At 48.2% G+C, this 22,265-nt stretch overlaps 12 protein-coding genes across 12 annotated transcripts; 4 read left to right on the top strand and 8 right to left on the bottom strand.

Annotated features, from left to right (window-relative positions):
* Window positions 1–98: 98 nt before the first annotated feature.
* Window positions 99–688, top strand: N7484_003600 (uncharacterized protein; the record flags this gene model as incomplete). The annotated part of the gene is made up of 3 exons (XM_057114020.1): window positions 99–236; window positions 289–430; window positions 504–688. 3 exons carry the CDS (start codon window positions 99–101, stop codon window positions 686–688), a joined length of 465 nt encoding a protein of 154 aa, XP_056974160.1.
* A 569-nt stretch (window positions 689–1,257) lies between these two features.
* Window positions 1,258–1,800, bottom strand: N7484_003601 (GFA family protein; the record flags this gene model as incomplete). The annotated part of the gene is made up of 3 exons (XM_057114021.1): window positions 1,258–1,457; window positions 1,511–1,673; window positions 1,705–1,800. The coding sequence occupies 3 exons, from the start codon at window positions 1,798–1,800 to the stop codon at window positions 1,258–1,260; spliced, it is 459 nt and encodes a 152-aa protein (XP_056974161.1).
* Window positions 1,801–2,119: 319 nt separating this feature from the next.
* Window positions 2,120–3,030, bottom strand: N7484_003602 (uncharacterized protein; the record flags this gene model as incomplete). Its single annotated transcript, XM_057114022.1, has 3 exons — window positions 2,120–2,584; window positions 2,633–2,751; window positions 2,814–3,030. The coding sequence occupies 3 exons, from the start codon at window positions 3,028–3,030 to the stop codon at window positions 2,120–2,122; spliced, it is 801 nt and encodes a 266-aa protein (XP_056974162.1).
* A 648-nt stretch (window positions 3,031–3,678) lies between these two features.
* Window positions 3,679–5,097, top strand: N7484_003603 (uncharacterized protein; the record flags this gene model as incomplete). Its single annotated transcript, XM_057114023.1, has 1 exon — window positions 3,679–5,097. One exon carries the CDS (start codon window positions 3,679–3,681, stop codon window positions 5,095–5,097), a length of 1,419 nt encoding a protein of 472 aa, XP_056974163.1.
* Window positions 5,098–6,022: 925 nt separating this feature from the next.
* N7484_003604 (uncharacterized protein) lies at window positions 6,023–6,505 on the bottom strand (the record flags this gene model as incomplete). Its single annotated transcript, XM_057114024.1, has 1 exon — window positions 6,023–6,505. The coding sequence occupies one exon, from the start codon at window positions 6,503–6,505 to the stop codon at window positions 6,023–6,025; it is 483 nt and encodes a 160-aa protein (XP_056974164.1).
* Window positions 6,506–7,587: 1,082 nt separating this feature from the next.
* Window positions 7,588–9,682, bottom strand: N7484_003605 (LCCL domain-containing protein; the record flags this gene model as incomplete). The annotated part of the gene is made up of 2 exons (XM_057114025.1): window positions 7,588–9,055; window positions 9,114–9,682. The coding sequence occupies 2 exons, from the start codon at window positions 9,680–9,682 to the stop codon at window positions 7,588–7,590; spliced, it is 2,037 nt and encodes a 678-aa protein (XP_056974165.1).
* Window positions 9,683–10,350: 668 nt separating this feature from the next.
* Window positions 10,351–11,060, bottom strand: N7484_003606 (MARVEL domain-containing protein; the record flags this gene model as incomplete). Its single annotated transcript, XM_057114026.1, has 4 exons — window positions 10,351–10,405; window positions 10,492–10,541; window positions 10,596–10,780; window positions 10,838–11,060. 4 exons carry the CDS (start codon window positions 11,058–11,060, stop codon window positions 10,351–10,353), a joined length of 513 nt encoding a protein of 170 aa, XP_056974166.1.
* A 1,599-nt stretch (window positions 11,061–12,659) lies between these two features.
* On the bottom strand, window positions 12,660–13,571 carry N7484_003607 (uncharacterized protein; the record flags this gene model as incomplete). The annotated part of the gene is made up of 2 exons (XM_057114027.1): window positions 12,660–13,339; window positions 13,442–13,571. 2 exons carry the CDS (start codon window positions 13,569–13,571, stop codon window positions 12,660–12,662), a joined length of 810 nt encoding a protein of 269 aa, XP_056974167.1.
* A 522-nt stretch (window positions 13,572–14,093) lies between these two features.
* On the bottom strand, window positions 14,094–15,543 carry N7484_003608 (uncharacterized protein; the record flags this gene model as incomplete). Its single annotated transcript, XM_057114028.1, has 3 exons — window positions 14,094–14,281; window positions 14,334–15,176; window positions 15,243–15,543. The coding sequence occupies 3 exons, from the start codon at window positions 15,541–15,543 to the stop codon at window positions 14,094–14,096; spliced, it is 1,332 nt and encodes a 443-aa protein (XP_056974168.1).
* A 931-nt stretch (window positions 15,544–16,474) lies between these two features.
* On the top strand, window positions 16,475–19,229 carry N7484_003609 (phosphatidylinositol 3-kinase VPS34; the record flags this gene model as incomplete). Its single annotated transcript, XM_057114029.1, has 2 exons — window positions 16,475–16,533; window positions 16,589–19,229. The coding sequence occupies 2 exons, from the start codon at window positions 16,475–16,477 to the stop codon at window positions 19,227–19,229; spliced, it is 2,700 nt and encodes an 899-aa protein (XP_056974169.1).
* A 365-nt stretch (window positions 19,230–19,594) lies between these two features.
* On the top strand, window positions 19,595–20,678 carry N7484_003610 (putative GTPase MTG1; the record flags this gene model as incomplete). Its single annotated transcript, XM_057114030.1, has 2 exons — window positions 19,595–19,858; window positions 19,920–20,678. 2 exons carry the CDS (start codon window positions 19,595–19,597, stop codon window positions 20,676–20,678), a joined length of 1,023 nt encoding a protein of 340 aa, XP_056974170.1.
* Window positions 20,679–20,871: 193 nt separating this feature from the next.
* On the bottom strand, window positions 20,872–21,727 carry N7484_003611 (pre-mRNA-splicing factor ISY1; the record flags this gene model as incomplete). Its single annotated transcript, XM_057114031.1, has 2 exons — window positions 20,872–21,624; window positions 21,725–21,727. The coding sequence occupies 2 exons, from the start codon at window positions 21,725–21,727 to the stop codon at window positions 20,872–20,874; spliced, it is 756 nt and encodes a 251-aa protein (XP_056974171.1).
* Window positions 21,728–22,265: the final 538 nt, after the last annotated feature.

Here is a 22,265-nt window from a genome sequence, read left to right on the forward strand (position 1 = left end):
TCAGCATTCCTCTCTACGTACCCTTTCCTTTTGATAACGCTTGGCTATATATAATTCTAAGCCCATATCGATTATTTATCAAACAGATCAATCAAATTATGCCTTTTGTAAGCCTGCCTTCCGAAGAGGTCCTGTCTGAAGGGATTAGAATCATGCAAGCGGGATTGGAGAGCGCGAAAACCGCTGCAGCGTACAGCAAGCCTGTGCTTGACAAATCCGTAAATCTGACAGCAAAGGTCGGTATCTTTCAAGGGAAGAATCCTGGGTTCAAGCACTAAAATCTGATAGGCAGCCACATGGAGCGCTCAAAATCCAGCTCTAGCTGCGTGCGCAGTTGTCGGTACTACTGGGGCGATTATGGTAGCTGCGCCTGGCCTTGCAACAGCCCCAGTACTGTCTATTATAGGTTTCGGAAACGGTATACAAGCAGGTATGGATAATACTGCAGAACTTTGAAAATTACGCGTTATTGCTGTATAATGAAATTAATTGAACGTATATAGGTTCTCTAGCCGCAGCCGCCCATAGCACGATCGGAAACATTGGAGCTGGGAGTATGATGGCTATAGCGCAAAGTGCCGGTGCAGGAGGAAGTGGCTTGGCTGTTGTCAATGGAGTTGCACAATTAGGAGGCGTTGCGATGACCGCGGGGGCTTCCACTCTAGCGTGGATCAAAGCTAGATTATGAGCGGGTCATTCGTTGATGTTGCATTAAATTATTCTCATAACTCGACATTTTCCAGCTCCGCGTGTCGGTAACAGCCTGTTTTACTCTCCAGTTCTGCGCGACAGTATTTATGCAGCGTCCAGGAAACTCATATGTATCCTTGGGAGAGAATCTATTCGTAGAGATCAAAACTACGTTCGATGAAGCTTTTCAATATTGTAAAGAGAAAAGAATCGGAACATTGACTATCTCTTTTGACTCTCTCTCAACGACTCAATCAAGTACGTCCAAATGAAATTGTATATTCAAAGCTCATGCACAGTCTAAGACCAATAACGTTTATTTGCAATGGGAGTTTTTGATTTCAGTTAGACCGCCATACTCGTGATACACCGGCTTTCTCATAGGCCCTCACCTCAACTCAAAGCAGCAAACATCTTCCCCTTAAAAACTGCACATATGCGTTTTTCGACGTAATGAAGATCTACATAGGATGCCTCCAAAACCTCCTGGTTGGTAGCTTTTCTCATCAGTGATGAATGGTACAGACCAACTCTCCCCGCTTTACCATCTCAAGCTCTACCACTAGGTTATAGGAATGGCGGCATGCCACTAAATTGAGCAGCCCCCTCGATGGGGTTCATCCACTTCAGTCGGCTGCCGCAGAATAACTCCGCCTCGGGCTTCCTTTCATCCAGAATGCGGATGTCATCAAAAATTCCTGCTCGAATGATTGTAACGTCATTAGGCTCTCCGTCAGGTTTAGTCTTCTGTCCATAAAGGGGAGTGCCTATCAACTTTGTCAGATGCTGTCAAACCCAAACTCAATGTTATGATACAGACCACAGTCAGGACAGAAATAATTCTTGACCGCATTCCCACTATCCGATATTTTTGGGACTTCTTTTGGGCTTCCAGAGACTTTCAATTCTGCGGTGTTGATGACAAAACTGTATGAATAGTGTGACCCAGTAAGCTTGCGACAATCGAGACAATGGCACAGTCCCTGCTGACAAATAATGTTAGGTTGGGTTAACGCATGATTGGATCTTATTGGGTAAACTAGCCGAAGTTATAGGCTGGCCATTGTATTCAACTCGAATATTCCCGCAGAAACAGCCGCCGACAGCCATTTTATCGACTATACGTGATAGAAGTGGTTTACGAGGAAGACTTGAAGTAGAGTGAGGCTTAGTTACATTGAATCTAGGCTGACATGACTAAGCATATGGTGGCCCCCAACAAGTTAGGATTGGGCAAACTTAGTCCAATCATTTGTGATGACTCACTACATGTTTACCATCATTCTGCTTTGAAATTGGGGAGCGGTGAGACCAATCGGATTAGAAATCATTCTCGTGGGAAACAGATGAAGATGGCCATCATAATTACCACATGAGTAATCATATTCACGAATGACCGGTATCTACCAGCAATATCCAAGACTGTCATTCATTTCATGGTAGGTCCACAGAATATAGCAAGGCTCAATCTCTGCTGCTTGTCACTTGCCTGCAGAGGACGGCACACTCGATGCACGCATGCACGAACTTTACTTTTGCCCAGAAGACGCTGTAAACGAGTCCCGGCAAGCACGATGACTTCACCTGCTACTGCAGGGACGGAGATGAAAGATGCTTCCTGCCCTATGCTCTCACTGTCAAGCTTTTCAGTTGATTGCAAATCGGCGATTTCTAGTCCATCGCATGATTCGTTGGACCGTACTAAAATTGTCAATGTCCCACTGTCTTTATGAGCTGGGTTGAAGTGGACTCTATCAGGGCTTAGTCTATCAGAGTCGTAGAAGTTCAAGCCGACAGACTCGTAGTCAAGAGTCGGTGTGCCTATCAGGGGCTCCGTAGAGTCTAGGACCATAGATACTGTGCTGAATAATTCCTTTCGCAAACTGGTCCATTCCTTTGTGAGAATTAGCATAGGATACCAGCTTTGTTAAAGGTAGCTCACATCGTGAAATGCTTTGATAGAATTTTCTAGGTCAAGAGGGGGAGCGATGTAGTCATCTCCACCCTTTCGAAGAAAATAAATGCTTTCCTTAGGGATGGCGGTTCTCCCAAGGATCAGTTCTGTGTCGAAGGCGGAGTAGCCTTTCGTCTCATTTTTTATTTCGAATGGAAGTTGAAAAAACCCGGGAGCCTGTGGTCAAAGGTCAGAACGAGTACTTTACGTTGATACGAGGGTGTTCTTGCATTTTGGAACACTCTTTGTGAGAGGTCTCCAGTCAGTTGTGGGGCCGCGAGCCGAAAGGCTCCAAAACGTTGTAGACTCGCTTGTACATTGGAAATGGTAGAGGGACTGAGCTTTGTCGCTAAATGAATCAGGGGAAGGTTCTCTTTGATGCACATGGTAAAATTGGTGGGATGATCTCGACATGAGGTGAAGATAGCCCCGCCTTTGCGGAAATGATCAAATATAGCCGCAGTCCTTGGATTGTTGCGAATTAAAGAAGACCCAAATTTGGCAACATGCGATCTTTCTTCAAAAATGTCTGCGATGCAAGTGGCGTCAGGGTTGAATACATCTATGTACATCAGATCTATTTCTTCTTTATCAATGTAAAATTGACTTCTAGTCTCGATGGTTTCCAAGTATATCACTTTGACCCAAACACTTCCCAATGTTCGCATGAAAGATTCTCATTCTACCCGGGCTTTGTATTCGAAATTCTCATTTGAGTCATTGTAGCAAAGTATGTTGATCATGTCCGAGACACTCATTGTGTTTTCTCGACCTTGGCTTTGTAAGTCCTTCTTTCATTAACAATGGTATCCTATATTGGTATAGTTCATTACTGTGAATAGGATTCTTAATTACTTCTTCTTTGATTAACATTCTGTTCGCACTTCAGACAGAAGTATAAAACCCTTTTCTATCCTGCCACTGAATCTCAATGCATGTTCTAAATACTCGTCTACTTTTATTTCACCGCAAATATCTTATATCACCAGCTCTTGTTTAACTTTTCTGGTACTAGAAGCCATCGAAATCTCAGAATGGGGAGAAGGTTGTTGGAGACATTAACGAGCCCAATCCGTAACATAAGGGAAAGGCGTCGTGAGCGCCGCGAAGAAGCGGCCGGGGCAACGCAAGGTCGGGGAGGAGCTCGAGCTCGAGGAGCGACACCACAGATTACAGGAGCTATACAAGATCCAGGCCTGGGCTTAGAGTTCCCTGAACCTGAGCCTGCACCCAAACCGAAACCTGCACCAAAACCTGCACCGGTAAAAGAACGCGAAGATTCGGGAAAAAAACCGGAGGGAGGTTCTCGATCAGGCAGTGGATCTCTTAAAAAAAAGAAATCAAACGGTTCTGGATCTCGTTCATCGAAATCTAACGCAGGTGTCAAGAAACCAGCCTCCAAGAAATCATCTAAATCAAAGTCTTTATCAAGCGAGAAATCGTCGACATGCGAGGGTAAAGGGAAGAAGCCGGCAAGTAAAGCAAGCACAGATTCCTTTGAATCGGCTGTTTCAAATCGTTTCAGGGGAGAGGTCAGTTTATCTGGTTATTTTGAGGGTCGGTATACCGAATTTCGCCCAGCCCAAACCAGGCGCGGTCTTGGCCAGTCCTTACCGGTGCTAGAGCCTGAGCCATCAGGACCTGAAGCGCCAGAATCCGAGGGTTCCTCGAGCTCCACTTGGGAGCCCAAGAGGGCATCAAGCACTATCGAAGATTGGTTTGAAAAGGATTCAAGCAAAACTCGCGAGGAACTCCAGGAACGAGGGACTGAAATGACTCGATGGATCGAGGACCCTGGAGCGGCCAATTGTCCTACCACTCAGTGCAACATGAGCAGACAAGATCTCATTCAAGCTACGGGTGGTGTTGTGTATGAATCTCCGGTCTACAGACCTTTCGGGCAGATTGAATACTCCCTGTACCTACCACCGGTAGAGGTATTGCCCCGGCAGGATGGAGACTATAAAACCTTGAATGCGGAAGGCAGGAATATCAAATGTAACACGGTTATGTCCAAGTATATAATCATCATTGAAAATGTTTTCCGTGATCCACCAGAGGACGAACCTAATTATCCGCATATATCCGAAAGCGTCATTACCATGTTCAATACGACTTTTGAAACAACTGAGATGCTCCGGTATATATTTGTGTCGACTGTTGTGAACCTGCAGACCAGAGATTATATTGACAATGTCTTATATCCGGATGGATATGAGAGTATTCCGGAGTACCAACAAGGAGCACCTAATAGAGAAGCTGATTTCCCGAAACCAGACTATTTTGCGCGGGGCACACCTGCTTATCAGGAGATTCTAGGTACCCGGATTGGAAGAATGGTGGGGTCAATTGTGCTGGCTGCTTTTCCCCGGGGTACAAGGCGGATCACGGGTATTCATATCTGGACTTGTACCGGTGGTATGCAATTCCGTTTTGATCTCAGGTCAAATTAACCAGGCTGTACTAAACAAACAAGATGTATTATGAAGCAGGGGCTCTGTTGGGAAGGGGATGAGTGGAGCCTCTGTGGAAGGGGAGATGAAAAAGATTCATGGAACAATCCTCAATGTGGTGGGAACAAAAGGGAGAAGGGCAGAAAGGAGGAAGCGATAGATTTTATACTGGGGTTCAATTTCATCGCGATCATCAGAACTGCTATTGTAGAGTTTTCCGTGTGCATTTGTTTTCCTGGCTGTCTCATTGGTGTTACTAATCTTGTTATTCATCATTTTCTATTATCTGCTTGGTCATTTGGTTCATGCATGTATAGGTTTTATGGAAGTCAATTTCTTAGTCCTATCGGGTCCCTTTCGTAGCCTTCAGTCTATGTGAAAATGATAGTATACGTGCTACTCCTTTGCTTCATTAATAACCTGCCCCTACTGATTTACCTAGTTGTACTTTAGCTCCCAGCGGAACTAAAGAGATTTAAATCCACAGCTCCGGGTTCGCCGTTCCTGTTTGAGTAAAATGACGCAGATATCAATTTCTATAGAGCCTAGATTACACGATCCAGGGTGACGAAGCCGCGTTTAGGGGATCCTTGAGATTCAAGGGTTACAAACAGGAGGGGATATTGTCTATCCTAAGACTGGGTGATTATTTAGGGCCAAGTTCTTGACGCATGACATGTATTTATCCTTGTAGGAAATGAAGAACCTCATACCCGGATCGATGAACTCTAATATACAATATTCCAAATCCATTTTTAATAGTAATAGAGGTAACAAGTATCAACAAGCACAGTAAAACATATACGATATCATATATTGAAACAGAGACGGACGTAACTAGCAGGAATACACAAAATGTTATTCGCTCAAGTATCAGGAGCTCTTGAGACAATTTGATACACCCGGTGACACTTGATGCATTCCCTTAGCCGGAGTAGTCACCACGATAACGGTTAGTGACCGTGAAAGTGCTGTCAGAAGAGCAGCTCTGATCAGCGGCATAGAAACCTCCACTGCAGGAGCCATCAGACCCAGCGGCAATTCCAATGAATGACAGACTGGACTTGGCAGTTCCAGAGTAGTACGTGCTATCGGGGGCAAAGGCAGAACACTCCTTGGGGTTGCCATCGAATTTGGAAGTACATCCAAAAGTCCAGGTGCCGTCCCAACAGTCGGAAGTGACTTCGATCTTCTCACTGTTTGACATACAGGGAGAGTAGCCACCAGGATCGGAACTGCTGTAGAAAACGTTTCCGTCGTTATCGCCAATGGCGAAGCCGGCGGTGGCGCCACTGCCAGAGCCTTGGATGGCAGAGAAAGAAGAAGTGTCGTAGATGAATTGGAGGTTGTTGTCTGCAAGGGCTGTTGTGGCCGCCGCGCAGATGAAGAAGAGAGACTTGGCCAGCATTTTGAATGTCAAGCTGAGAATATACTATAGTGTACTCGACAAGTTGATTTAATGTAGAGCACGGAAAGCGCAAATGCGAATAGACTGACTCAATTGAGGTTTGGTTTGTTTCTGGGGTGATCCAAGGTTGATGTCTTCCATTTTCTGGGGAGTTGAGGGGGGTATTTATAGCCAAGTCGCATTGTTCAATCCGGAGAATACCGACTAACTACCTCCGAAAAGTACTCAGCATATGGCAAAGGGTAGGTGCTACTACAATCAGATGTTGGGGTCCATTCTCCAGTACCACGCGAGGCCCACTTTTCTATCGGCCATTGCAGGATCTGTGAGGCGGATCAGGATCTACCGGGGTGGACGAGGATTTGATCGACCATTCTTACATTTCCCCTTTTGAGCTGCGATGATATCAGATCCAGCTGCCTGGGTAATCTGCCTGGGTATTGGGCCTTAAGTTGCCGAGCAGGAACTCTTCATCAGACATAGCTCTAATTTTAGTAGGGCCAGATGATCAATATCCTAATGAAAATGGAAATCCGGTTTCATTACATAGCTGATTAGATGTTGCTTTACCTGCCTATTATGAGAAGACAGTCTTAGAAGGAATACTGACCACCCCATCCCGCAAAGGATGGATTTCTCCACCTTCCCTACACCCGATAGACATGACGCATTCAACAATCCAAGTGGAGTTCTGTTATCAACATGTCTTGCAAACCCATCGGCTTTAAGCAGGGAATTCGGGTATATGCACCTCCACTATGGACGAGTGCAAATACACAAGTGTTGGAGAACCTTGGAACGTTTGATTGAATCAAAGCCGAGTTCAAAGGATGCTCTTGCAACGCTTTTAGATCACAGGACAAGGAAGGCTCATGGGATTCGACTCATTAGACCACCCGAAAAATCTTCCTTCTTGGCCATTTACCGTGCAAATAATGAATGATTCTAGAAAGGTATATAACTGAAGTGGAAAAAATAGGCCTATCTGCTCATATATACAGTGTATAGGCAATAAAAAAAATTTATAAGTCAACGCTGTCTATCTATACACAAATCATTATCCAATTTCCCAAGCAGATTCCTTATAATTCTGTCTCTATTGCGGGGAGGGAATAGTTCCCATCGGGCATCCAACTCGCAGGGTCTGAAAAATCTTCATACCAGACACCTCCAAGTGCATTAATATGGACATATCCGAACCGGAAATACTCGACTAAATTCGGTCGAGCTCTCGTCCACGCGAAATTAGGCACTCCAGCATTATCCTTTGGTTTCATCTCGTTGAACCTTTGGACATCGTTCACGAGAACGCTGATCCCGTCAACGTGTGCCGGGATTTTGGGGAACGAGAAGACGAGGTTATTCGTATCCACCATGGTAGGCGCGTTGATGACCGGGGGTGCTGTGCCGAGTTTACCACCATCAAGGAGGGCCGCAGGCGTTTGGAGAATAGAATCAAAGCCCCAGCGGGCGATGCCGTTGATAAAAAGGCCAATTAGAATGCCCTGGAAGAGGAGACTTGGGCGAGTTTGCGGGGTTGTTCCTGGGAGGAAGAAGAGAGCGAGAATGTAATGATGGATGCGAAGGTTCATATGCGGGACGGCGACGAGAATGAGGATGAGGAGGACGAAGAAACCGTATAATCCCAGTCTGGACAAGAGACGTCCTTCACGACGGAAGGCATGGGCTTGAAGGAAAAAGACTATGATGAGGAATCCGACGATGATTATGAGCGCCGTCACGGCGCCGGGTTGTTGTTGGATGTCGTGTGGCGTTAAACGCGAGATAGGGATCCGGTCAAAGGTATCAGTGTTCAGAGCGCCGACCCAACACCCACCTAGCCAGAGGATGGTCTTGTCGATATGGGCATCGAGATTTTGAAGAGTGTTTCGCACGCAGAAGTAGTAGAGGGTGAAACCGACGAATGCACCAGGGAGGAAGCGGCCCAAACCGATGGAGACGAGATTATAGTACCCTGACGTTGGGGGGTCGGAAGCCATCGCGACCTGGAACCAGACTATAAAATAGATGACGCTGTAGAAGACCGGCGCGGAGGTGACGGTCATGGAAAAAACCATCGTTGTCAAAACCGTGAAGGTGAACAGTGGCCAGCGAATATCGGAGCACTCGACCGGCTTCGCAGCGCTAAATCCTGACGAGGAAGCCTCCTTGCTGAGAAGAAATGACATCGGGAAATACGACAGGTACTCGATGCTCTCAATGCCATTCTGCACCACGGATTCAAACTTATCCCGCGCACCCCGGCGACGCAGAATACCACACCCTCCCTTCGCGTCGCTAATCATTCCTGCATGCAGCGCCGAGGCACAAATCGACGAATCACCACGATAAATCCCACTATTGCGACCGTCTAGTCGAAACGGTTTACCGCCAACCACTAGCGGACGATAATTATACTCCTCGCCGCCGACATAGTAGGGCTCTAGTAGTATGGCCTGCGCACAGCCTGCTGGACAGCGAAAAGCAAATGCTTGATCATCAAAGGGTTGACAGAGATCACCATTGATTCCGCAGTCAGTAGCATTACTCCTAAGGTTTATCAGCACACAATTCAATCCGATACTGAAATACTTGTCTGAAATCATACCATAAGCGACTGTGACATGATAACTTGACCGGCTGTCCATACCCTAAGACTTCCTGATCAGCCACAGAAGCCTTGAGGGATGAGAAGAAGACAGCAATCCAAAACACTAAGCCCAGCAACAGCAAAGCGATTTTCGCTCCCATGCGTGGAACAAAACGATCAATCAACCGAGTCGGCGCAGCCTGCCACCGCGGAAACCACGGATTGATATGATAAACATGTGGCGGCGTAGGGCCACGCAGCCAAGCGGAGAACCCAGACAACGTGCAGGAAAACGGCGGATCGTGTCTAAATTGGTCCGGGGAATTGGACTCGTCCGAAAAATGGAACTCCGAGTCGGTGTCCTCGAAATCATAGTGGTCTGCTAGTAGCAGAGGCACACTTCCTAGTTCTATGTCCCCATTTACAAGATCGAAGCTACCCCCGGCTCCTTTGCCGCTATCGCGCGCATCAAAGTCGGGCTCGGCATCTTGATATGGTGGTGGGGACTGGGGGTTTGGGGGCTTCTCGGGCGCTCGGGAGGCGGCCGATGCTGCGTTTTCGCCGGCCTTCCATGGAGGAGTGCTCATTTTTCTTTTGGCGGACACACCGATTTGGTGTGGATGGTGTCCTGGTTTTTTTCCTGCTCTTTTTTCCGGTTGCCAGCGTGGCGTTGGGATGGCATGCCAAGCTCGGACGGGGCCTTAGTAATCGTTTCATGATGCGATAAATTAGTGCAATTACCGGGATCTACAGGGTTGGTGTATCAGGTTGAAATGAGGGGAACTAAGGGTCACTCAATCGCTAGAAATTTGGGGTATAGCTCAAGGGCCACGCCAAAATTGCGACCTTTCGTTGTCGATACGAACATCTGCAGGGTTCGAGGACCATACTTAAGGTTTGCGGCTCGGCAGGGGCAGAATCAGAGCTGGGAGATTGGAAATGCACAATGCAGCGAAAAGTGTTCTGCATCAATTAAATTCATTAAACGAGTGACTGTCACTAAACACCAAAAGCACAATGTCATGAGTCCACCAAGGGTATCAATAAGTCGTAATTCGTTTGCCCCGTTGTCATGAGGAGCGGGAGAATGCGACAAGAAAGCAATAGATAATCATGAAACGACCGAGATTCACCACTGTTTTGAGGCAGGCGCGGAGTCATGAGTCACAAGGCACATCCAGCAATTATTCCACCCAGGAAGAATGGTTGGGTTGGATTCACAAGCTCGTGGGACTCCTCCGCGGTAGGAAGCCCTCTATGCTGTGCCGGCTGCTTCAACTTTGCGCGAGCGGCCCCAGCGACGACGGGTACTATGGCAAATTAGCATAACATCCACGATTTTCGGTACACGCTTGCTGGCGCTCGGAATTGTCGGCGATGGTAGGGAATCACGTACGTGGTGGCTTCGGCAGCAGTGTCGCGCTTACGGAAGGTGAACCAGATGCCCTGCCAAGTATGTTAGAATCGTATAGAGTAAAGCACCTTCAGGCCTTCACTTACCACAAGAGCAGAGACAAGCCAAACAATTGCAGACAAGAAGCTGAAAGCCTCAGCAGCCTTCCAACGAGCGCAAACAGAATCACCGCGGAAGTGCCATGACCAGATGCTGCCACAGGGCAAGTGGTGAATTGCGTCAACCAAGATACCGAAAGCGGCGAACCAGGCAAAGGAAATGAGAACGTCGACTGTCAGAATCGTCAGCACATGTATGGATGATCAAGAGCACAGCTAGAAAAACGTACGAGGCCAAGAGAAGAATCCCGAAGAGAATGGGATCAGCCAAATCAACGCCAGTAGTAGAGACAGCCCACCGATGACTTCAGTATAGATCCATCGCGCCTGAGGCCAAGGATCAATCGAGTCAAAAGAGGCAAGATAATGCCCAATAATACCCACCACAACCGCTGCAAAGGCGATTTCCGCAATGCGAAGTGGGATAGAGAACAGGCGCGAGATGACAGGCATGGTGGGCTGTGATCTACGTGATTTGTATCGAGTTGAGAAGGCTGAAGAAGTTGATCAAAGTTTGGAAAGCTTGGCTGAGCCGGGGCTGGTTGAGGAATTCACGATGCTGGGGATCGACGAGGTATATAAGGTATGGGGGGACAGAGTCACACGAAAGCTAATTCCGAGTAACAACATCAGAAAGCAAGGGTCGATCAACCGGGAAAAACATTATTGATCATAAAATTGGAAAATAGAAACAAAAAGAACAAAAGTCGCTCACATCATAGCTTCATCTGTATACAGCTGAGACCCACAGACCATGCAAGAGTCAAAAACATCCGATCATTTCCCAGGTTGGCTGCAGACTCGTTGTTTTGTCTTGATTGGACTGACTTTTCGAAGTCCTTCGTGGCCCAACCTATGTCCACGGCGTTTGCACTCCGACCGCCGCTGATGCAGTCTGTGACCTATCCTCTTCCCCGATCGGAGTAAGGAGTCTAGTGGGCGCTCCACCCTGTCAGGATCCCTGGAGCTAGGGACCCCGGTCGCATGTAACTGGTGCCTAGCTCAGGTTCTGGGGCGAGAAAACAAAAAGCTACGTAGGGCATAGTTGTCATGTTGATGGGCAATAAGGTCCATCCCTGTTTTTTCTCTATTTTGAGTCTCGCTATTCTAGTTTCGCGTTTCGATGTGTTGGCTTTCCGCGGTATTTGTTGCAGACTCCCCTGCGCATGTGGACAAAGTACTAACGCACCAAATCTCTCCCTCGTCCACTGCCATCCACAACGCCCTTCACGTTTGCAGCTCAAATATCAGGCATGTTCTCGTATCGACGGAACCGATAGGTGCATAGGTGCATGTCTCGTATCATTGTTCCGTGGTCGTGACTGTCGATCGTTTGACTATTTGCCAATAGTAGCGGGCTTTGCTTTTCGTCATTTTGGGTTGCGTGGTTCCACAATGGCGATCATTGTCCGTGGGCCTGCAAAACAAACTCCTACCGGATGACGCATGCTCGTGGAGTGATGTCCAGGTACCTTCCACTCTGTATTGCTTCATCATGACCGAAAAGAGATACTGAGCAATCGTATGTTTATGAGAGTACCTGTAAGGTCGTACAACCCTTGCCTTGCTTTGAGCTACACACATGACGCTATTTGTTCTCAGCCCTATGACGTGGGGAAGATGAAGTGCCCTTGGACGTACATGGCCAGGTGACAACTCTTCGTATGCCCAGAAAGTTCCAGGCGAGTCTGCCAAATACCCAACTCTGACACATGCAGCTCCTCCACCTGCAAGTGGAGCCCCGATCGGCTCTACAGATGTGATCCATAGATAGAACAGTCACATGTCCTTGGGCCAGGCGGTCCCCATTTACCGGGGAATAGAAAAATTGTTGCCCGTACCTGAACGCTTCTCCCTTATCGACACAATTCTTTCAATGATATGGTTCTTGATTACTATCTCTCTTGGGGTTCCGAGGTAGCATTAATGATATATGAAGAAGAGGCAACCTCAAGGGACATCCGACGCCCCGCCACACCAGACGCTCCAACTCAAACAATATAGAGGAACAAGACAAAAAGGAAGTAATGTTACATCATTCACGCAGTCGTCTTAGACATGCTTGCGATCATCCTTCAGGAACCAAGCCATGACATCCTGAAACACCCCCTTGGCACCTTTCTCGACCACGTCCCCATGGCATGGAATGAGCCGGTCAAAGTCCCACCGAGCAATCCGCTGCATGGATGCTGTGAACGAAGCTCTGTTGTTAGCTAAGATATACCAAGCAAAACGCCGGTGTCCTGTCGAAGGCTCGTGTAGACTCAAGAGGGGAAGAACCAGCCGGGTCAAGAAGTTGGCGCTAGCACCCTCCTTGGTCTTCGAGTACTGCTCGGTCGCGGGCAAGTTGAAAATGAGATCGCCCTCGATGACAGTACGCGAGGGTCTGTGGAGCAGAACAATCTCGCGTGATCCATGCCCTTGCACGTATTCAACGTCAAACTCCGCGTTGAATTCCTCCGAAATTTTCTTGTCTGATCCGTCCTTGTACACATGCTCGAAAGGTGTATCCTTAAACTCAGGGACTTTCTGTCGCTTTTCCCACAGACCATGCGGTGCAAGGATATGAGCCTCCGGGAAGGCGTTCTTCCATGCTGTGAGGTGCAAGTGGTGCTCAAGATCCGGCGCGATGATGTACCTGACGTTGCCGCCCTGCGACTGGACTGTGTCACGGACTTCGGGTGTGAGGCTAACGGGCGAGAAGATGGCGAGGGAGCCAGTTGCGAGCTTGACTGAACGCAAGGAGGGTTAGCTTTAACTTCCACGACCCACTCACGATCTCCTGGACTGGCACCCTCCTTTTTCCTGCAAGGGTGGGAGATGACGGTACTCACTTAAAGTTCCTCGAGCTCCGAACCGTACGATTCCGAACCGCGCGAATGGCAGACTGAACGTGATGATTTCTGGCGTCACCGCACGGATGACCATCGACGAAGACGGGTCGGTCGGGAAAAGCTGCGGCATTTTGGTGGTATTGCGTTGAGTCACGCAGGGTTATGTATTTGTATATCTGGGGCTGCTCCTGGCGTTGAATGTCTCAGTTGCCCGTACCTGAAGATAAGGCAGCGAGTTCGGGGAGGATAGTGAGAGCTGGGAAGTCAAGTAACAGAAATCTTGGAAGGAGAGGAAATCACAATTAATTTAAGCAGGCACGACTGGGACAACGCTTTTCCTGGCAAGAGCGCAATCGAGGAAAGAGCTTGATGACGTGCCTAGACCCCGCAGGACCGTTAGATCATTGGAAATCACTTGCTTACCTAGCTCTCCCGGTCCAGGCCCCACAATCCACCGTACGATCAATAAGCTGCCTTAATCTCCGACCAGATTTACGCATAACTCGCATAAAAGATTTCATTGGAAAAAATAAGAGGCACCGAGGCAAATGGAATGTATTCGCAAAATAAGAATCAAGCTCCAAGAAAACGCCAACTAGCCTAGGGTATCATATTGAACGTCGCGCAGAAAAACGGTCACACCAAAGCCTCATCAGCGGCCACCGTACCAAGTTGTCGCAGCCTCATCCGCACTCTCATTGCGGTGGGGAATGATCGACTCTGTGATGTTAAATACATCCACCAACTGCTCCCAGGTCTCAAAATCGAGGCTGAAAATGGCCTGGCGCTTCTGTATGCCCCGAGCTTGGGCGTCACTTGGTTGATACGGGCGGGAAGTATCTGTTCAATGGTCAGTTCTCTCACGTGAAATAGACAAGGACAAATTACTCACGGAGAGTTGGTAGCTCACGGCTATCTGAGCTAACACCGACACTGCCGTCTCGGACCAGGAAGCTGACATAAAAAAGATTCTCGACGCTTTGGCCAAATGAATGCGGGTTGATACAGAAGCGGAAAAGAGGAACTCCGCCATCATCCGCAACATTATGGTCGGCCATCATCTTCTGCTTCGTCTCTTCCTTTGGTTCGTCTTCCATCTCACTGAGCTTTGTGTCCACAGCCTCTTGGCCCTCAATTTGGATTTTGCCTAGCAAAGTGTTGATATTTTGGCAAATGGTTGTTAAGTTCGCGTTCTCTTGTCCACTAAGGTCATCTTGCACCAATTCATTGGGCTTAGTGAGCTGTGTAGGGTCGAATCGCTCGGTCTGAGTGCGCTGCGTCAGTTGGCGCGTCTTTTTTTGAACGGAGAGTGGTCCCAGCAGCCATCCAGATACGGTAGGCCGGGAATTGCAAGGAAGACAGGCGGTTCGACCTAGCCAATCCCAGTTCATCGCGTCACCCTCATCCGCCTCGTCGCTATCATCCGGGTCTCTCTGGGTCGCAGCATGGCGACGTCGGCGTGTTCCCGCGTTAGGCGTGAGAGTCGAGAGTTCAGGTCCCCGGCGCATATAGGAAATACACTTGGAGACGAATTCGTCGACATCTATACCGGCAGTGTTGTCCCCGAGCGCAATTTGTGCGGTCTTTTTGTGAGAGAGATCCGCTACATTAACGAGCAGGCGTGAGTCGAGAGTGGCGTCTGACGTCTGCTTTACACCAGCATACAGTTCGTTGGCCTTCTCAAGGGTCTTCTTGATTCCGTCATTGCCTGTCCGCATAAACTCGGCTCGTGAAGCTGTATTGAGACGCTTTGTTAGAAAATAGCCTCATTTCGTATGAACCAGTGACAGAGTGTTCCTACTGTGGACATCGTGTTGCAAATCTCTAAACCCCTTTCGATTACGTCTTCGCTCCTCGGGATCTTGATCAGGATCATAGTATTTCGTGCTATTATTGCGCCGTGACGAGTCCATTTGCGACTGAGTATTGGAGGTGCGATCTGTAAGACGGCGACGTTTGGATGTGCTAGCTGACGGCATCTGGGCGGTGCTTTTTTTGTTTGAATGTCGTGGGTTTTCCTTGTCTGAGGAGGATGTAGGTGATGGATGGCTGGGGCTGTGGGCAATTGGTTCCTCCAGCTGAGAGTAAGAAACGTGGGCCATGATTCGAAAGGTTTCTGTGAAAGATAGATGCGCGCGCGAACAAAGGGCCTCAAAGGCAAATGAATAAGTGGGTCCCAAAAACGCAAACTCCCTATCCTTTGTGGAAGGAGTGCTATAATTAAGACGAGTCGTGATTGATTTGGGTTGCGAACACAACCGTAACTGTTGTAAAGTTGATGCATCGATTTTCCCGTTTTCGAGAGCGCGTCGCGTGCTACACGTGACCGTGATGGTGGGGATTCCGATCGACTCTATAGGATATGTGATTGTGATATCTTGGTGTACTAATTTACTACTTGATGTGATCAGCGAGCCTGGTCTCATGGCCAGGAAATCCAACCTGTAGATTCATGCTCTTATTTATATCTTCGTGTCCTCTGTTTTATCCTGTTGAAAATACATGCGAAAAGACCGCATTGTTCACGATGCAAGAGCGACAGGATAGTCATTTTGAGCGGTAATGTGGGGCACTCTCAAAAAGTGAGAATCATGATAGCTCTATATACCGTCCTTGTTGCCCTATTAGTGTTATTTTGCAAGTATGGCCGAGTGGTCTAAGGCGCCTGATTTAAGACTCTCTTGCGAGAGTAAAATCCCAGGTCTCGAGAGAGGCGTGAGTTCGAACCTCACTGCTTGCAATTCGTTTTTTTTTCTTTTTTAATTTCGATTCAATTCTCACTTTAGAAAAAAAAACAAAAGGCTATCTTCTTGTAGTACTCTCTGTGTGGGTTGCATGCCTCATGAAATGTTGCAAGTATCTTCATCAAAAATGGCGATTCATATCGTAAGGGATGTCAAATATTTCCACATCAGTGCACCGCCTGTGAAGCTCCATATTCCCACGTGACGATAAGCATTGCTGAGTCAGTCCCCGCAAGAGCTCCATTACGTCCACCCCCAGCTGCATTGCCTTATAGAGTGCCCCACGAAGATGGAGGCATTCACCTTTGCGCTGTCCACCCAGGTGGGCTTGCCAGTATGCATCAAAATGTAGGGGTTGAAAGCAAACAGCATGCAAGATCATAACTCAGCTGACAATCTACAGTGGTTCACTTGAGGGCAAACAGAAGCAGATCCCGTTCTCTCGTCTGCTCCAGAACCCCGAATTGCGGTATCTCGGTTCCGCCCAGAACCCTTGTTCCGATCTTTTTGTTACCGTGCAATTATGGTCGGACTCTAAACCACTTGGTGTACCACTCCAGACTTCGTACAAGGCTTTCAAGACCACTCGTTCGTGGAACGAATGGCTACAGATGCCTATGTCCATCAAGGATGCCCCGCTCAACTCTCAACTGGCAATCACAGTATGGGATTTATCCCCGCTGGCGGGCGATGGGCCTCAAGACCACGACGTTCCCTTTGGTGGGACCACGATCTCATTATTCGATCACGAGGGCAAACTGAAGATGGGACGGCAAAAGTGCAAGGTGTATCGTCACAAAGCTGCAGATGGCTTCTCATCAACAATGACGCCATCTGCTCCCCTTCCTAAGCGGCGAAAGCCCAACGCTCGTGGTGTCCTAGCTCCATCTCCAGAAGAAGCAGAGCTGGAGAGGATCGAAGTTCTAATCAAGAAGCATGAAATGGGCGAAATCACTCGAATCGACTGGATGGATCAGATGGTCTTCCGTCAGCTGGAAAAGCTCAAGCTCCAGGCGGAAGAGGCTGCGCGCAAGCGCGCTATCCACTTCAAGAATACAAAACCAAGGAGCCAAGATGCTGAAGATGATAGCTCTGATGAGGAAGACTTGGATGACGAAAACTTTGTCCTTTATGTGGACTTTCCCCGATTTGATCATACGATTGTCTGGGCCGATCATCAATACCCCTCTGCCCCGATTTCTTCCTACCCTCAAACTGTACCTGCTCACCCGAACTCCGCCCTAAAGCCCGTCCCAGAAGTCCGATTCGGCCCTGGGATTGAAGGTGGAGATGGTGCGGGAGTAGTCAGGATTTATGACCCTGAAGTTGGACAGACAGGAAACCCGTGTGAGGATAAGCACCGACGCTTGATCCGTAGCCATCGGACTGGTTTCATGGATCGGGAACTGAAGCCCAACCCCAAGAACCGGGATGAACTAAACATTATTCTTTCATACGAACCGACACAGGACCTGACTGCTGAAGAGAAAGATCTTGTGTGGAAATTCAGATACTATTTGACTCGGGAGAAGATAGCGTTGACAAAGTTTGTAAAATCGGTCAACTGGCGTGACGACGGTGAGGCTCGACAGGCAGTGGAGATCCTTCCCAAGTGGACTGATATCGATGTTGACGATGCTTTGGAACTTCTGGGACCTACATTCGATAACCCAGCAGTGCGTTCTTATGCTGTCGCGAGGTTGCATAAGGCGGATGATGAGGAGCTTCTTCTTTATCTTTTACAACTGGTGCAAGCCTTGAAATACGAGGAAAACTCTGAAAATGACGTTGATGAAGCTGCCCACGATTCTTCACTTGCAAATTTCCTGATCACGCGCGCCGCCAACAACTTCAAGCTAGGCAATTACCTGCATTGGTACTTGATGGTTGAGTGTGATGATGCAGGGCCAGGTACGCTCTCTACACAACGCCGCCTTTTTGCGCGAGTTGAATACTACTTCATGAGTGAACTCGAGAAATCCAATGCAGAGCACCGAAAAATTCTCCTGCGACAAGGTGAACTTGTTGCCGTGCTCTCGAAAATCGCCAAAGACATTCGCTTTTCTCGGGAAACCCGTCCTGCAAAGATTGAAAAGCTGAAAAAGCTGCTTCGGGATCCTAAGAACGACATTATCAATATCGACCCCCCATTGCCACTCCCACTAGACCCAGATGTTTCTGTGGTGGGCTGTTATCCTGATGAGTCCAATGTTTTCAAATCGACATTGTCGCCCCTACTCATCACATTCAAGACCACCGATGGTCGCCGGTATCCGCTCCTCTTCAAAGTGGGTGACGATCTTCGTCAAGACCAATTGGTCATTCAGATTATCATTTTGATGGATCGGCTCCTTCAAAAGGAAAACCTGGATCTAAAGCTTACGCCTTACCGGATCCTCGCCACAAGCTCTACGGCGGGCGCTGTTCAATTTATTCCATCCACTTCCCTCTCTGCCGCCTCGGCCAAGTACAAGTCCATTCTCGCCTACTTGAAAGAGCACAACCCTGATGATAACGAGCCTCTTGGAGTTCGCAAGGAGACGATGGACACATACATTAAGTCCTGTGCGGGTTACTGTGTGATCACTTATCTTCTTGGTGTGGGTGACCGGCACTTGGAGAACTTGCTTCTCGCCCCAGACGGCCACTTCTTCCACGCTGACTTTGGTTTCATTCTCGGTCGTGACCCCAAGCCTTTTGCTCCTATGATGAAACTCTGTAAAGAGATGGTAGAGGGCATGGGCGGTACAACCTCGCCACATTATTTGCAGTTCAAGCAGTACTGCTTTACTGCGTACACCACCTTACGCAAATCAGCCAATCTCATTCTCAACCTGTTTAGTCTGATGGTCGATGCTAATATCCCGGACATTCGCGTGGAGCCTGATAAGGCTGTCTTCAAGGTAAAAGAGCGCTTCCATCTGGAGATGTCTGAAGAGGAAGCAATTCGCCACTTTGAGCAGTTGATTGGGGACAGCGTAAACGCTATATTCGGCGTGGTGATTGATCGTTTGCATGAATTTGTGCAAGGCTGGAGGGCATGATCCTCACGTCACCGAATTTTTGTTTACTTTAGAGCGTTGGAACTTGCTGGAGTTGAGGCTATGTATATACAGAACAGGATACCCAGCTGGAACGATTAAAACCTATCAATCTACCTTTTTGGCTTATGGAATATCTACCAACCTCTAACATCTTATCATGAAACCTTGCTGGTCCGGCATAATCAAGCTTGGTTATAGTTCCTACTTACCGCCCAGCATGCCCACCGCCCTGTACTCCGCCCCGATGCAACGGCAATTTTCTGTCCCTGCTGCGATTATCAACTCGATTGTGATCGTGGAACTTGCTGTTGCAAGTCGAAATGACGGCCCTTTTTACATTTTGATCACTGCTCGCCTTTGAAACAATGTCGCAATTTATACCACGCCAGGTCTTTCCTCATTATGGGGCCATCCCAAGGTCTTATTTCCTGGGACATCACCGAGCTGGATTGACCAAAATGAAGAGCATGCTCTCGTTGATTGACTACGTCGTCGAGTGTCGTGATTATCGGGCGCCTGTCACTTCAATCAATCCCATGTTTGAAGAAGCTCTGGGCAAGATTCGGCGACTGATTGTCTACACAAAGAGAGATCTTGGAGGCAAGCTGCACTCAGCAGAGCAGCAGTCGGTGAGTCACAAACCAAGAAACCAGAGGCGTAAGAGTCCCAAGCTAACTGACTCCAATACAGTTAGAAAGAAAAGTTCGAAGCTTCGACCCGACCAGCACCGTTTTCTTCACCGACTCATCCTCCCGTGCAGATCTCAACCGCATTATACGACATCTTCGCGAAGATGCTTCGGCGCCTGATAAACTGACCGGATGCCGTATAATGGTTGTTGGAATGCCCAATGTGGGTAAATCAACATTAATCAATCATTTGCGAAACCATGGTGTGGGGAAAGCGAAGGCCCTAAAAACCGGTGGCCAGCCTGGAATTACACGCAAGATCGCAAGCCCTGTCAAGATCATTGAGCGAGAGAGTGGGTCGCATACCTATGTCCTTGATACACCTGGTGTGTTCATGCCCTACGTGCCTGACGCGGAGAATATGCTTAAGTTGGCTCTTGTTGGGTGTGTCAAGGATTCTGTGATATCGCCCGTAACTCTCGTGGACTACCTATTGTATAAGATCAACCTGCATGATCCGCAGGCGTATCGGCGTTGGTCTGAGCCCACAAATGAGGTCATTCCTTTACTTGAGGGATTCGCGCGCCAGACTGGATTACTCATGAAGGGTGGGATACCCAATGTGGATGCTGCTGCTCTCCATTTCATATCGAAATGGCGATCGGGGGATGTCGGGAAATTTATCCTCGACGATCTAGACGCAGAAAAATTGCGTTTGAGCAACCCTGAGGAGACCAAGCACATGAGCATGTCCCAGGCGTTGAAATTCGAAAGGGTAAATCGAAAAAACAAGTCGAATGCTGATACCCCATCCGATTAATTTATTGTAACTATATAATGAAAGAAGACTTTGAAGATGACATTTGAATACGATGTGTATTTTTTCAACGCCGAGTCGGCATAGATAAAGCAAAACTAGACAATGCTTGAGATGTGAATATTTCGTAAAAGGATCCGTAACGCCGACATAAAAGGCAAAAAAATCAAAAACCCCTTGACACATGCACGATTGATCAGGAAATCTTGTCCAGGAGCCGTCTCCGCCGACGGTCAACTAGCTCCTCTTGTACTTCATCAAGTGTCGGTAGTCGCCACTCGACCCCGTCGCCAGCATCACCAGGTAACGGCTCCCAACCATCTTCAGCATCATCATCGCCTTGACCACGCAGATGCTCGATGGCCTCCTTCTCCTTCTGCTTCTCATAAGCAAGCAGTGTCCCATCCTCCTCGTCAAGTCCATAACCAAAGTAATTGGCATCAACCTTTCGGGTAGCAATATCCCCACCCCGACCAGCACCCGCACCCTCCTCCTCAGCAGGCCCCTTCGACCGGCGTGCAGCATTCTCAAACATCTCCTTAACACCAGGCAGCTCCCTGGCCCGACCGAAATATCGATATCCCTTTCCACCGCCAGGAATTTCCCTTCCTTCATCGTCATACACGCGACCCGATCCGCGCATGTAGTTTGGGCCACCCAAGTTCCGGATCTGCATCTCCCAAGCCCACTTCTCCCGCATAAGCTTATTGATCTCATCGTTTAGATCACGAATCTGGAAATCGCTCAAACTCTGTTCTTGAATGCGCGATACTTTGCGGGAAACTTCTTTGAGAACCTGGCCACGCCAGCGCTCGCAGGTTGGGACGGAGTCGATGCTTGTAATGGCTTTGGGGCGACGGGTTCGGCCGAGATCAATAATTCCCATGTCCGCTGCTTGTTGCGCTCGGAAGCGGAACAGCATGGACTGCGCTTTTTCGCTGTTGCGAGCCTATTTTCATGGTGAGGGGTGATCGTTAGCAAAAATCCCATTATTGGGTGGGTTTGAATTCTGAGGGCTTGGTGTGGCTGATGAGGGGTGGTTGAATTACCATTTTGAAGGATTGGCCGGGTCAGCGACCGGGGTTGTGGTAAATTGAGGCAGTGGGAGGAATCCGGAGGTGGAAAGTGAAGCTTGACAGCTGCGCATGAGGTTCAGCGCTAATTTCAATTGCCGCGTCTGCCGCGCGGTTTCATGTCACGTGATTTATTGGCGCCGTGAGTCAGCGTGCCATAGAATCTTGTCTTTTAATGGTTTTATATACCTATTTGTAAATCTGTATGATCATGGATGTGCTCAGAAGTTCTTTTGACCTTGTGATTTTCTAATAAAGAAGTATCCCCCTGTCATGCATGATATCATCCGTTGCTTGAATATATATCTGCAGCTAAGTAAGCAAATGAACATTTATCAACGAAACATTATCCGGCACTCCACACAATATGTTGTGAAAATCAACTAAGCCTTGATGTTGTCTGATGATTTGCTAGGTATTCGATATGTAAATTTACTGTGATTAAATGGACCTTATACCCTGCAACCACGGGCTTCTTTCAAATGGTAGCTCTTCTTGAGCGCAGATCCCGCTACAT

This window comes from Penicillium longicatenatum (genome assembly GCF_028827895.1).
Source record: "Penicillium longicatenatum strain IBT 33135 chromosome Unknown contig_2_segment0_segment0, whole genome shotgun sequence".
NCBI lineage: Eukaryota > Fungi > Ascomycota > Eurotiomycetes > Eurotiales > Aspergillaceae > Penicillium > Penicillium longicatenatum.